This window comes from Manis javanica, chromosome 13 (assembly GCF_040802235.1).
Source record: "Manis javanica isolate MJ-LG chromosome 13, MJ_LKY, whole genome shotgun sequence".
In the NCBI taxonomy this organism is placed as follows: Eukaryota; Metazoa; Chordata; class Mammalia; order Pholidota; family Manidae; genus Manis; species Manis javanica.
The window spans coordinates 98855340-98869690 of record NC_133168.1 but is presented as its reverse complement, the minus strand read 5'-3'; the positions used below and the strand labels follow the sequence as shown (position 1 = coordinate 98869690).

General features: G+C 56.9%; 1 protein-coding gene across 8 annotated transcripts in view; it reads left to right on the top strand.

Moving 5' to 3' along the window:
* The window catches only part of TLE2 (TLE family member 2, transcriptional corepressor), a 31206-nt gene that overhangs the window by 12862 nt on the left and 3993 nt on the right, over window positions 1-14351 (top strand). For 2 of the 8 annotated variants that reach the window (XM_037018107.2, XM_073220600.1), the window contains 15 exons: window positions 754-816; window positions 2590-2664; window positions 2820-3003; window positions 3358-3377; window positions 6729-6827; window positions 7961-8005; window positions 8413-8562; window positions 10030-10168; window positions 10566-10688; window positions 10786-10887; window positions 10989-11149; window positions 12177-12253; window positions 12880-13129; window positions 13383-13630; window positions 13779-13926. In XM_037018107.2, coding sequence (XP_036874002.2) covers window positions 754-816; window positions 2590-2664; window positions 2820-3003; window positions 3358-3377; window positions 6729-6827; window positions 7961-8005; window positions 8413-8562; window positions 10030-10168; window positions 10566-10688; window positions 10786-10887; window positions 10989-11149; window positions 12177-12253; window positions 12880-13129; window positions 13383-13630; window positions 13779-13926 — 1884 coding nt within the window. Of the gene's footprint in view, window positions 1-753; window positions 817-2589; window positions 2665-2819; window positions 3004-3357; window positions 3378-5907; window positions 5949-6728; window positions 6828-7960; window positions 8006-8412; window positions 8563-10029; window positions 10169-10565; window positions 10689-10785; window positions 10888-10988; window positions 11150-12176; window positions 12254-12879; window positions 13130-13382; window positions 13631-13778; window positions 13927-14351 lie in introns of those variants that run through there. The other 6 variants (XM_037018109.2, XM_037018108.2, XM_037018110.2 and 3 more) reach the window with 6 other exon arrangements.

The window sequence follows — 14351 nt, the reverse complement described above, 5'->3', positions numbered from 1 at the left end:
AACAGCTCTCAGAACTCAGGAATTCACTTTACTTACTGGAATATTCTAAGGGATCTAACTCAGGACAGGCAGATGGAAGGGAGACACAAGGCGAGGCCAGGGGCAGGGGGCGGAGCTTCTGTGCCCTGAGGGGCCACCACTGGTCAGGGATTTTCTGGAGGCCTCATTACATAGGCATGATTGATTGAATCATTGGCCATTGGTGATTAACCCAACACCCAGCCTCCCTCCCTTCCCAGGAGGAGGTTAGATAGGGCTGAGAGTCCCATCCTTCCACTGAAGTTAGGTAGGGTTGAAAGGGGGGTTACTGTGGCAACAATAGAAGGTCCCCTACCTCTGTCACCCATAAATTCTGAGGGTTTTAGGAGCTCTGTGCAGGAACCGGGGACAGACCAACATATACGTTCCTTACCTACATCACAACACCTGGGTGTAGGGCACTGGGGTCTCTGCCTGCAGTGGCCCCAGGTTGCAGGTGAGACGCAGGACAGATGTGACCCCTGTTCATGATGCCCCCAGGCTTCTAAGTATCCAGTGTGAGTTGGGCATCTGGCAGCCGCTTCCTGAGTACCTGTTGAGTGGGTCTGATGGACTGTGTGTCTGTCCTGGTCTTTGGGCTCAAGCTGCCCTGGGCATCAGCAGGCAGACGGCCTCCTCCCGTTTGTTCCCCGCCACGCTAAGGCTTGTTAGGCCCACCAGTCGAGGGTCTGGAGGGAGAATTTCCCTTCCAAGACCCCTCTTCCTTCTTCCCAGGCCGAGATTGTGAAGCGCCTCAGTGGTATTTGTGCCCAGATTATCCCCTTCCTGACCCAGGAGGTGAGTGAACCTGGTGGGGGCAGCAGGGGGGGTCTGGCTGGATGCCACAAGCGCTGGTTCTTCCGGGTGGCCTTGCGGGGTGCACCCGGCTGGGGCAGGGGGTGGGGTTAGTGGGACAGAGCTTCAGTTTGGGCAGATGGAAGGTTCTGGAATGAATGGAGACAGTTGTATGACAATGTGAATGTGCTTTATGCCACTGGGCTGTGCACTTAAAATGATTAAAAGGGTAACTCTTAGGAATTTGTAACCATGCTAATAAAAAAGGGGAACCAACGCAGAAAAAACAATAAACAGGGTGAACACTTATCTGAAACAAACAAACAAAAAAAACCAGCCCTTGTGAGAGTGTCTTAGTGCCGTCCAGCCTCTGGACCCCTGGCCCAGCTGCTCCTGCTTCTCTCTGGAACCTTCTGTCTCCTGAGACATGAATCAGTTTCTGCTGCAGGGTGGACATGTGGGGGCCTTCCTTGGATCGGGGACAAAAACAGGGGGAGGCACATTCTGGGTCTGGAAAACTCCTGGAAGCTTGGGTTGGAGGGAAAACCTGGCTGGACTCACTGTAGAGATGGTGTCTGAAGCTGAGGGTGTGGACAGGGTGGCCCAGGCTGAGAAGGGCAAAACTGCAAGAAATAAGGGTGAAGAACCTTGGGAGGAGTGGAGAGAGCCACACATACATGTGCCCCAGCGACTCCAGCCTTCTGGACAAGCAGTCTGCAAACTATACAGCCCAAGGGCAAGACCTCTGCCTGCTTTGTGAATAAAGCTTTATTGGAACACAGCCATGCCCACTTGTGTACCTAAGGTCTCTGGCAGGCTTCCTGATAAAATGACAGAGTTTAGGAGTTTTAACAGAGACCCTTTGGCTTGCAAAGCTGAAAATATTTACTCTCTGGCCCTAAACAGAAAGTTTGCCAAGCCCTGGCCTCAACACATTCACGTGCAGGCGTGCCACACACACAAGCTTCCTATCACACCCCTTCAGTGGAAACAGCTGGGATCTCCAACCTCAGGAGTGTGATAAACAAGTGGCCTTACCCTGCATGCAGGAGCCACCAGCCACGTGTGACCATGTAGATTTATATTAATTTATATTCCCATTTAAATGTATTACAGTTAACTTCTATTTAAATCCCCATTAATTGAAATGAAATGAAGTGAAATATTCCATTCCTCGGCTGTGCCCGGTTTCAGGGGCTCAGTAGCCACATGTGGCCAGTGGCTTCCTCTCTCACAGCACAGATAGACGGATCCTTGCCGGGAGGGGAAGGACAGTGATATGACGGGCTGGGGGCTGGGGGCTTCTGGGGGTGCCAATTTCTAGTTTTTACCAACCCAATGGTTGGTAACTTGGGTGCTGATGTATACAGTGGGCCTTTTCTGGGGGCGATTGTGCCCCCAGGGGACACTGGGTGGTGTCTGGGGACATCTGTGGGTGTCACGGTGGAGGGGGCTCCTGGTATACAGTGCGCGGGGGCCAGGGTGCTGCTCATGCCCCCACAGTGCCCAGGGCCATCCCCCCACCCCCACCCAGAGAATGATCCGTCCCTGACATTGGCTGTGCCTAGGGGGAGGCCCTGATATGCTCTGCTTATTTTTCTGTTTGTTTCATGATTTAAAAAGGAGAAGGAGAGAAAGAAAAGAGAACTAACAAGTGCCTGGCAAGGGTGAGGGTGGGAGAGGAGAGGTGGGCCCCCGAGGGAGGTGCGGCAGCTGATGGGGACTCAGGTAGTAGGGGGCTCCCCTGAGACCCCTTCCCTGCGCCCTGCCTCCCAGCACCAGCAGCAGGTGCTCCAAGCTGTGGAGCGTGCCAAGCAGGTGACCGTGGGGGAGCTGAACAGCCTTATTGGAGTGAGTCCCCCGTCCCCGCCCCCAGAGGCCTGACCTGGGAGGGGCTGAAGCTGGGCGAGCTGGAGGGGTCCTGGCCCTGGGGACTCGGGGGCGCCCCTCTGCCAGACTCTGTGCCCGTTGTGCGCCCGCCCCTGGCCCACCCTTCCTGTCTCTAGCAGCAGCAGCTCCAGCCACTGTCCCACCACACACCCCCTGTGCCCCTCACCCCGCGCCCCGCCGGGCTGGTGGGCGGCAGTGCCACAGGGCTGCTGGCCCTGTCCGGAGCGCTGGCCGCCCAGGCCCAGCTGGCCATGGCCGCCAAGGAAGACCGGGCAGGTGTGGAGGCCGAGGGGTCCAGAGGTGAGTGGGCAGTGCAGGGGGGTGGGGAGGGGACCGATGGGCCGCCCTGCCCTCATCCAACCCATCTGAGTGTGAGGGAGAGAGTGGCAGGAGCTTCAGGGCCCTGAGGTCAAATGTTCTACTGGTGGGCTGTGTATCCTTGGGCAAGTTACTACACCTCTCTGGGCATCTGTCCAAATGGTGTGGGAAGGGACAACCACTCTTTGCAAGGGTGTTGGGAGCAGATGGGAGATGGACTCCGAGCTGGGAAGAGGACCTTACAAACTGTAGAGTGCTGTGCCCTCTGGCACCACGAGGTTTGAAACCCTCATTCTTTTTCCTTCTTTCTCTCCTTGCCTCACCCCAACCCGCCAGTGGAGAGAGCCCCGAGCAGGGTAAGTTGGGGGCATCCGGGGACTTGTCTGACATTTACTTTGTATTCGCGTGGGGCTGAAGCCGGTTCTGAGCTGCATGGGGCCTCAGAAAGAGGACTCACATCCCGCTGTCGCGTGGAGCTTTTGGGTGCAGAAGGCGCCCATAAGGCTTGAGTTTAATTTATTTTTTTCAATCTTAAGCTCTTTTTGCAACTGAATAAATGAATGCATGCCTGTGATAGTGTTCCGTGCACCTTTCCATCCATGCAAGTACCCATCATCCATTCACTATTAGAATTATACTTACAAAAGCACCGCCCTTAGAAATAGTTGGGAGTCCTGTGTGTAATTTTTTAGAAATTGGAAACAGACATGGGTACCAGGCTCAGAACTTATTCAGACTTCATAGTTTTACATGCATTCCTTGTTCTGTGTGTGTGTGTGTATGTGTGTATCTGTGTGTGTAGTTCTAAGTTCTGTAGTTTCTGTTACATATTTTTTGGAAACATTGCCACAGAGTCCTGTATAACTGTACATTTTCCAGCAGCCACATTTTTTAATTAAAGTATCATTGATATACACGCTTATGAAGATTTCACATGGAAAAGAATGTGGTCACTACATTCACCCATATTATTGAGTCCCCCCCACACCCCATTGCAGTCACTGCCCATCAGTGTAGTGAGATGCCAGAGTCACTACTTGTCTTCTCTGAGCTACACTGTCTTCCCCCTGATCCCCCCCAACACCAAGTGCCCTAATCATAATACCCCTCCATCCCCTTCCCCCTCCCTCCCTACCCACCCTCCCTCACTCCTCCCCTTTGGCAACCCCTAGTCCCTTCTTGGAGTTTGTGAGTCTCTATCAGCCACATTTAAAAAGCTCAACAGGTGAAATGAATCCGATTTTATTTAATATGACGTACCCAAAATATTTCAGCCTGTAATCAACATACAAATTGTTAATGAGATTATTTCACATTCTTTTTATCCTGCTAAATCTCCAAGATCAGATGCATTTTGCACTGAGAGCTCATCCCAGCTGACCCTAGTGCCCCCCTCACCAGGACACTGTCACAACCACATGGAATCTGCCCTTGGAAGGTACCATATGTCAGATCCTCCTAATAGCAGTGGGGACCCCCAGTCTTGCTTGGATCAGGACGTATATACCATATAGTACATATTAGTAGGCTTTTGTATATTACATGCATTATATACTTATATTTGTACTTAACATTTATATGTTTTATGTATATATATAAAATATATATATTTACCTACAAGAGACAGCCCTTTATGTCACTATCCTACACCTTTTTCATTTAACAATGTGTGCTGGAGGTTGTGTCACACGGGTGACCCGCACGCTCTCGCTAAGATAGTGCTGTGGCCGGCATCTTCTAGGACTGTCTTCGGGGCTGGGTAAGAACGCACCCCCGAGAATGCTCTTGCGGAGGCAGATAAAGCTTTGCTAAATGTTGCCGGTCATCAGCGTGCCCCATATGAGGCAGTACATCCAGAGAAGGAGTCAGGTAGGACAGGGACTGTGTTCTTTTCCTGGGGTTACTGCGACAAATTAACACACACTGCGTGGCTAAAAACTACAAAAACGTCATCTTTCCCAGTCCCAGAGGCTAGAAATCGGAACTCAAGGTGGGGGCAGAGCTGCACTCCCTCCAGGGCCCAGGGGGGAATCTTCCTCGCCTCTTATGCTTTGAGGGGCTCCGGTGGTGCTTGGGCCTCCATGGCTTGTGGCCACATCGCTCCGGTCTCCGACTCCTCCATCGCGTGGCCGCCTCTGTGCGTGTGTGTCCCCCATCTCCTCTTAGGGACACCAGTCACATGGTGTTAGAACCCACCCTGGTCCAGTGTGACCTCAGCTCGAGTCACACTGCACAGACCCTGATTCCAGATAAGGTCTCATTCTGAGGTTCCAGTGACGTGTCAGTTTGGGGGACATTATTCAGCCCACTAAAGGGACCGGGCCTGTCTTGGCCCTTGTCCCCAGCCTCACCCCCTAATCCTAGATTCCTGAAATGACCCCTGTTGTCGATCTGGGGCATCTCTGTCCAGATCTCTTCCCTGTGGAACTGCCCTGTGGTAGGAAGGCAGTTTCTGGAGAATAAGGGGATAAGAGGAAATAGCAGTTTTTAGATGGGAGATTCTGCCTGCCGGGAGACACTGCATGGTGTCTGGGGACATCTGTGGTTCTCGCGACTTGGGGTGCTCCTGGCACCAGTGTGTGGGCATCCAAGGATGCTGCTTAACCCCACAGTGCCCAGGACAGGTCTCTGGAGAAAGACCCAGCCCCAAATGTCCACAGTACCAGCGGGGAGAGACCCGGGGTACTGTATCTGTTTCTATATTTATCTGTACAAAATGGGATCATCGCTATGAAAATAAGAGCGTGCGCCATGGGCCAGGCACTGTCTTAGGCTGAGCATCCCGCAGCTGTTACCTCACTGCATCTGCCCAGCAACCCTAGGAGGTAGGACTATTATCATCCTCTTCTTACAGGTGAGGGCACTGAAACACAGGGAGGTTACGTGACTTGCCTGAGGTCACACAGCGAATGAGAAGCCAAGCTGGGGTTTGTGCCCAGGAAGATTGCCTCTCTGCATACTTTTTTTACCACTTCAGTAATACCTGCAGCCCTCTTTCCACATTGTCCCATCTCTACGTTCTTTCTAACTGGCCACATGGTTTTCTATGCTCTAGTTGTGCCACCGTCATTTCCCATCTGCCCCCAGCATGCTCCGTGTGGCTTTGAATCCGTGTGTGCACGTGCGTGTGTGTGTGTGTGTGCGCGCGTGTGTGTGTATGTGTATCTTTGCATATATCCAGGCTGGACTTCCCACCTGTCCATTCAATTGGGCTTTGAGATAAGATGCCAATTAAAGAAGCGGTCTCTAAAGAACTTGAGAAACCACTGTGTGGGCAGCCCTCTTGTGCAGATGGGAAGACTGAGGCTGGGGAAGGAGAAACGCTGCCCCAGGGTCACGCAGGCAGGCTGATGCTAGGGTGTGTCCCAGTGCCAGCTGTCCCAGCCTTTGGAGCCCCCCGGGTCCCTGTCTCCTGCCCTCAAGGGCTCTGCCATTCACACCTGGTGGGCTAGCACCGAAATCTGTCTTGACCCCTGCCTTTCCGTGGGTCCCAGTTCTCCCCTCTGCAGTGCGCTTAGCCGCCACCCGCCCTGAGCTTGCTGGAAGGTCGGGAACTCAGCACTGAGTCGGTCCTTGGGGAAGGTTAGGAAGCTGGAGGCAGTCCCTAATAACAGAGGTGGCGACCCTCGGTCCCGGCAGGGCCGTGTCGCTGCTGCCTGGGCCTCCAGGTCCCTGACCTTTCTCCCCGCCGGCCCCCGTCTCTGCAGAGCGCACCCCCCTCGCCCCCTGAGAGTGTGGTGGAAGAGGAGCCGCCTGGCGGCCCTGGCGGGAAGCAGCGAGCTGAAAAAGACCTGTCGGGACCTTACGTAAGTGGGGACAAGCAGCAGGCTGGGGTGGGCATGCCTGGCCTAGACCAGCCCCCGCCCCAGCCCTGGAGTCTTCCAGAGCCCAGCTCTGCCTGTGACTCTCTCCCTCCAGAGCTTTCCATAGCTGCCCATTGTCCATGGTGCCCTGGCCAATCAGAGGGGCCCTTGTAGGGGCGATGTCGTTGCTCTATGTCTCTGCAGCCTGTGGGCCTCCTCTAAAATCCCTTTCCCCCTGCCTCTCAGAAACCAGCTTCTCCATAAAGGCTGTGTCCTGCAGGAAGCTTTCCCTGACCCCCTGGAGGAGGGCTGGGACCGCCCCTCTCATGGCAAAGCCATTGCCTGCAGTTTGACATTCTTCCTCCCTGCGGGCCCAGACGCCGGCAGGGCAGCGCCTGTCCCATCAACGGGGCAGCGTCAGCCTGGCCCCGGGACCCGCAGGCCTAGTGTTGGCCAGCCCTGCTCTTTCTCAGGAAAGACAGTGACACTTTTTTCAAAAAATACAATAGCATGTTTTGTAAATGTCAGCCACTAATTTTGTTTTAAGAAGAATACTGGGGAGAAGGACAGACATGCTGCTGGGCGGATGCAGCTTCCAGGGGAGACCTCCGTTGGTCTTCCCCTGGATTCCAGCCAAACCAGGAGGCGGCCCCACGTGTCTGTCTCTGCTCAGGGCACTGGGGAGCCACAGAAGGATGTAGAGTGGGTGTGGGGATGGGTCTTAGGAAGTCTGTCTGGGGCAAGCTTGGAGGGCAACCTGGAGGGGCCAAGGCTGAAGGCCAGGAGCCCAAGGAGGGCATGGGGCCTGGGCTGGGGCAGTGGGGGCGTGGGGTGGGCAGATGGGGGGTGAGACGACAGTCCTGGGCGGTTGGTGCTGGTCCTCCCCCAGTGCACAGGGGCCCGGGGAAGGCTGGGAGGGGCTCAGGGCCACGGAGCAGCTCCGTCTCCCCCAGCCTCCTTCCCACGCGGCCTGCCCGCCCTCCCAAGCCTTCCCCTGCCCGGGGCCAACAGCAGCCTTCCTTCCAAACCAAGCAAACGGGCTTCTGTGGCCCTGGATTCAGATCAGACCCTAGAGGTGGGAGGGGCATGGTGGCAGGCGCCTGGCCAAGGTCAGCTGTCGCCTCCGTGTCCCCCAGGAGAGCGATGAAGACAAGAGCGATTACAACCTGGTGGTGGATGAGGTGAGTCGGGCCGGCCCCCTCCCCTGTGACCCCCGGAGCTCGGGAGCAGGGGGCTAGGAGGTCTGGGCACAGAGCGGGCGGTGGGTTTCCCCGGAGTGTGTGGTCCCAGAGGCAGTGTGGCGCCTGGTCCCCTCTCTGTGGGATGGCCGGACAGGGATGCTGTGGGGCCAGGAGGAACAGAGGATATGGGGACGCCTCAGGCCAACCTCCTCTCCACAGTACAGGTGGGGCAACCGAGGCCCAGAGAACACAGGAGTTGGGCAGCAGACGTGGGTTCAAGTCCAGGCTCTCCCCTCCCTGGCCTCACTTTCCCCTATCGAGAGGCTGGGGTGGGCTTGGGGAGGGTCCACAGAGGGGCTCTCCTCCACTCACTTTGCCCGCCCTCAGCGTCACCTCCTCCAACCCAGGACCAGCCCTCAGAGCCCCCCAGCCCGGCCAGCACCCCGTGTGGAAAGGCCCCCATCTGTGTCGCTGCCCGTCGGGATCTCGTGGACAGCCCCGCCTCCTTGGCCTCCAGCCTCGGCTCACCGCTCCCCAGAGCCAAGGAGCTCGTCCTGGTAAGGAGTGGGGGAGACCTTGAAACTCATTTTATTCGTCTTGGGGTGGCCTGGAAACCCACGCTACCACCCTCCACACGGGGAGAAATCAGCCAGTTGACTAGCATTCCCTTTGTGACTGTTTTGCGGCCTTCCTAAAAACCGCCTCTACTTTATTCAAGGGATTTTTTAGGCCCACTCACTCTGTTGAACCTAAATAAACATGAAAAGGCAACTTAGTAAATAAACTGTGTAAATATGTATCAAAAGGCACCTCTACCCTCTTAGGGAGAAGCTGAGTACCTCTTGCAACCCCCAGGAAGTCCCATGGAAAGGACCCCATGAAAGTGTAGCAGGGGCAGCCCCCTCTGGCCCAGCAAGTGTTAAGGCCTTTGAGGGCCACTGAGGACACAGTGGCCCCAACCTGAGATGTGGTCCCCAGGAGGAGAGATGATTAATCTCCGGACAACTTTCTCCTCGCCTCCCGCTGTTTTATGCCAGGCCTAGGAACCACCTAAATGCTCGCCCTGGGCATGTGCCGTTCAGCTCCATTTGTCCACATCTCCCGCCCCAAAACCTTCCCCAGACCCCCTGCCCTGCACTTACCCAGAGATGGTGTGGGCTTCCAGGCCTCCCCTCCCAGCAGGTTGCCATGGCAACTGCCCAGGCTGGGGCTCCCTCGCCTGTCTGTGCTTCCCCCACTCCAAGGAGACCAGGGCCAGGGCGGGGGCGAGGCTGCTCTCTGCTGATGGCCAAGCCCCCAGGAGGCTTCCAGTCCCCGTGCTGTCCCTGTCCGCTCTCTTGGGCGGCCATGCCAGTGTAGCTGTCACATCACATGTGCTTGTTAATGGAAAGGCAGGATGCAACCCACACAAGACACGGATGTGAAGTCTCTTTAAAGGGGAAAGAAGAGACAGTAGAAAGCCCAGCCTACACGGAGGCCTGCTTTTCATCTCCTCAAATGTCCCCACAGGGAGGGGCAGCAGTAGGGGACACTGCCTTTCCCCAGGGGAGCAAGGAGGTGTCCAGCAGGACTGGGTGGGGGGTGGAAGCACGCTTGTGGTCTCCTACTGCATGCACCTGTCCCCGAGTGTTCCACTCCTCATCCCCAAAGGATCTGACAGCCTCCGCCTTGTCCACCACCTTCTTGCGTGATCCCCGGTCTGACCTCCCACTACCCCAGGGACACCCACACTCCTGTGGGCCTATGCGTGCACCAGCCTTGCAGTGACTCAGGCACCTGCCTGGCCTTCCAGTGAGCAGACACTCAGTGTCCCCTGTGCTGAGGAATCAGTCAGGGGCCCGCTCCCCTGATGTGCGATGTGTGCACACCTGCGTGACAGAGGTGCGCCATTGCAGGCGTGCAGATGCCTCTGTGAGCCCAGGCCTACCTGTGGCACACCTCCCTTCTCCATCCAGTTTCTGATCAGCTCATAGGCTTCGAGGCACCCGGACCTGGTGGTGCCCAGTCCTGCCCTTTCTTTCCAGAATGATCTTCCTGCTGGCACGCCTGCCCCCAAGTCCTGCGACTCCTCCCCGCCCCAGGACACGTCTGCCCCTGGGCCCAGCTCATCCAGTCACCTCCGCCAGCTTGCTGCCAAGCCCACGCCATGCACGGACAGCCTTGGTGAGCGCCAGCCGGTGCCTGCAGGGCCCATCTCCTCCCTGGGGGTGCCTAGGAAATGGTAAGGGGTTGGGGAGGCAGGCAGTTCGGATTCCAGCCCTGCAATGTTTTGGCCCTTTTCCTGACCCCGAGCTAGATGCTGCCTCACTCTGAGGTTCGCTTTCCTCATTGCCTTGGCTTGTCAGGTAGGGAAATTGAGGCCGAGAGAGGGGGAAGTGACTTACTCAGGGGCTTTGGGCCTAAGGCACTAGAAAGACAAACTTTAGAGTCTGACAGGCTTGGGTTTGAGTCCAGCCTTGAATACTCACCAGCTGTGTGACCTTGAGCAAGCCATTCAGCCTCTCTGAGCCTCATTTTGTTGATAAAGGGATGATTGCTCTTCTTTTCTGTCTGTGGCCAGACCCTGCGCTGTTCTGGGGTCCTAGAAAGAAATCAGCTCTGGAACTTGCCCTCAAGAAACTCCCGGATGGTGGAGGAGGAGACCCAGACCCCAGAATCCCAGTCCTGTGTGATCAAGGCTGGGGTAGAGGAAGGGATCCAAGATGGGCAAGGTTGGAGGCTAGAGGTGGAGTGGGGAGGCTCCAGGATGTTCCTGAGATGTTGCTGGGCATTGTGTCTAGGCTTTGAAGACTGTGTAGGAGTTCAGCAGCTGAAGAAGGAAAGGGGAAAATGTATCAGCCCCAGAGGGAACAATATTTGTCAATGTCTACGGATAGGACAGGGTATGGTGGATGCTGGGCCACCGCGCGGGAGCCCTGAATGACAGGCCAAGGCAGGTGTGGGTCCAAGGTGTCTGGACACCTGTCTTTGTCTTTTCTCACAGCCCTGAGGAGCCCCCTGACCCTGTCCAGTCCCTTTACCACATCCTTCAGCCTGGCCTCCCACAGCACCCTTAACGGGGACCTCTCTGTGCCCAGCTCCTACGTCAGCCTCCACCTGTCCCCCCAGGTCAGCGGCTCTGTGGTGTATGGACGCTCCCCCATGGTGAGTCCTTGAGGTGGGGGCAGCAGCAGGGCCCAGGGGCTGGGGGCTGGGAGGGAAACCAGTACCAAAAGGAGAGATGAGGGAATGGAGAAAGGGAGGGGAGTCCTGGCTTGGCAAGTACATGTGGGAGGATGATCCGAGGCTCTCAGGAGCCCCACAAGCTTAATACAAATCAGCACCTGCAACTGGAAAAAGCAACTGTGATTATACTGCATTAAAAGGAGCAGAGGGCTGCAGCCATGGGCGGTGAGGAACCCACACAGCCTCCTGGCAGATGCTACAATACAGTTAGCCCTGATTTTGGGCTGCAGAGGAGGACTAGCCCAGGCAGAGGCCTGAAAGTTATAGTCCGTGAGGAGAGATTGACGGAATGAGGCCCAAGACCCCTGAGCTGGGGCACAGGGAGCAGACAGGGGTGTGGGTCCCAGCGGGCAGTGCTGGGACAGATGGCTGATGCAGCAAGCCGTCCTGAAGTGGATCAAGGTGACTCCAGAGGGAATGAAATACCTGTCACTGGAGACAGGCTTGGGGCTGCTGGGCACTTGTTTGAGGGATGTAGAAAAGGGGTCAGCAGATGTTTTCTGTAAGGGGCCAGGTAGATATTTTGGGCTCTGCAGACCAGCCAGGCTCTGTCACAGCTGCTCAACTCTCCCTTGGAAGCTCCAAGCCACCCTTGACAATATATACATGAATGAGTGTGGCTGCATACCAATAAAACTTTATTTATAAAAGCAAGCAGGGGGCCATGGTTTGCCGACTGCTCTTCCGCAGCAGGTCTGAGCATTGGGTGGAGGAAAAGTGGCTAGGATTCCCAGGACAGAGAGCTTGGGGTTCCCCAAGTGGAAGCTTCCATGGTCCATCTGTAGCAGGGGTACGGGAGAGGGGCCATCTTGGTTTTCTTGGGAGGGCTGATAAACAGATTGAGGAGCCTCTGATAAACGGGGAGGGATACAGCAGGGGAGCATGGGAGAGGGCAGGTGTGGGTTTGAGCCACCTGTCCAGAGTCACCCCTTTGGCATTTTGGCAGATGGCATTTGAGTCTCACCCACATTTGCGCGGGTCGTCCATCTCTTCCTCCCTGCCCACCATCCCTGGGGGAAAGCCGTGAGTACGGGGTGGGGTTCCCGACCTCCTCCAGGGTGAGCACACTAATGGGTGGGGTTCCTGCTGCCTTTCTGGAAAGTTCTCTCCTGGAGTCAGCAGCAAAATCTGGATCAGTGGTCCTACAGGGGGTATTTTTGACTGTGCCCCAGTGTTTGTCCAGGTCTGGGGATATTTTTGGGTGGTCCCCCCCACATGCTTCCAGCCTCTAGTGGGTGGGGCCAGGGACCACTCCGTACCTACAGGGCACAGGCTGTGCCCCCCCCAGAGGGTGACCTGGGCCCCAGGTAGCCATAGACCTTTCTGCCATGGTGGGAATGTTCTGCACCAGCTGCTCTCCAACCAGCCAGCTGTGGCTTTTGAGCACTTGAAATGTGGCCAAGTTGCCACATTTGAGGACATGAAAATTTAAATTCATTTAAATGTAACTGGGTACATGACTGGCGACTACTACTCAGGGCACCTTCCTGGGTCCTCTGTTTGCTAAACAGTTACTAAGCCTTGGTCACCATGCCCTCGGCCAGCACGGGATCCCTCTCCGTTCCGTCATGGGGCCCCTTCCCTAAAGCAGGGAGGCACCGGGCCCGGGAAGGTCCCTCCCCGCGCGTCACGCCCCACCTCCTGTCCAGGGCCTATTCATTCCACGTGTCGGCCGACGGGCAGATGCAGCCGGTGCCCTTCCCGTCGGACGCGCTGGTGGGCGCGGGTATCCCACGGCACGCGCGGCAGCTGCACACGCTGGCGCACGGCGAGGTGGTCTGCGCCGTCACCATCAGCGGCTCCACGCAGCACGTGTACACGGGCGGCAAGGGCTGCGTGAAGGTGTGGGACGTGGGCCAGCCCGGCGCCAAGACGCCTATTGCCCAGCTCGACTGCCTGGTGAGGGCGGGGCCTGCAGGTGCATGGGGCGGGGCCTATAGGCCAATGGGGGTGGAGCTTATAAGCCAGAGGACGCGGGACTTGTAGGCCAAAGGATAAAGCTTAGGCCGATGGAGGTGGCGTTTATAAGGCAAGGGAGATGGATCTTACAGGCCACCTTAGGGCAGCTCTTCCTCAGCCCCGAGAAGGGCCATGAGGCCGGGCTCCTGCAGGCGTAGCCGGGGGCCACCGCCTCGCTTCTCTCCCCGCCTAGAACCGGGACAACTATATTCGCTCCTGCAAGCTGCTGCCAGATGGCCGAAGTCTGATCGTGGGCGGTGAGGCCAGCACCCTGTCCATTTGGGACCTGGCAGCGCCCACCCCTCGCATCAAGGCCGAGCTGACCTCGTCCGCCCCCGCCTGCTACGCCCTGGCAGTCAGCCCTGACGCCAAGGTCTGCTTTTCCTGCTGCAGCGATGGCAACATTGTGGTCTGGGACCTGCAGAACCAGGCCATGGTCAGGTGCGTGGTGGGTGCCCTGTGACCTTGGGGTGGCCCCTGCCCCCTTCCTGTTTGTGCTGGGAGGGTGGAGGACCATCCTGGGGGGGGGGGAGGGGGCGCTGGAGCAGAACCAACTCCAGGAGGGGATGCCTGGGCTCTTCTCCTGCAGGCAGTTCCAGGGCCACACAGACGGCGCCAGCTGCATCGACATTTCTGATTACGGCACTCGGCTGTGGACAGGGGGCCTGGACAACACTGTGCGCTGCTGGGACCTGCGGGAGGGCCGCCAGCTTCAGCAGCACGACTTCAGCTCCCAGGTGTCGCGGGGTCTGGCCTTCAGGGGGCACGCTCCGGGGGTGTGGCCTCCCCGCCTCTCCTTAGGCACCCACTTCCGGAAGCTGGGCTCACTACTTTCTGTGTCCCATCTTGCTTGTCCTTCAGAAAATCCTCTTTGATTCTCCAGAGACAGGCCCAGGGAGCCGCAAAGAAGTCAATTGATATAAAGCTGGGGGTCTACTGAGATTCTCAGATCATCTTCCAGAGGCTTTTGCCAAGCCATTCCCCCGTTCCTTTGTCTCTCCTTGTGTAGCCAGTTTCTCCTCCCAGCCTTCAACCTCTTGACCCCACTGAGAGCTTCTGACCACCCCCGAGGGCTCACCGTGGGGGAGATGCTGACCTGGAGGGATGGGTGGGGATTGACATAGAAACTGGGCACAGAGAGTCTCTGTTGAGGGCACTGTGG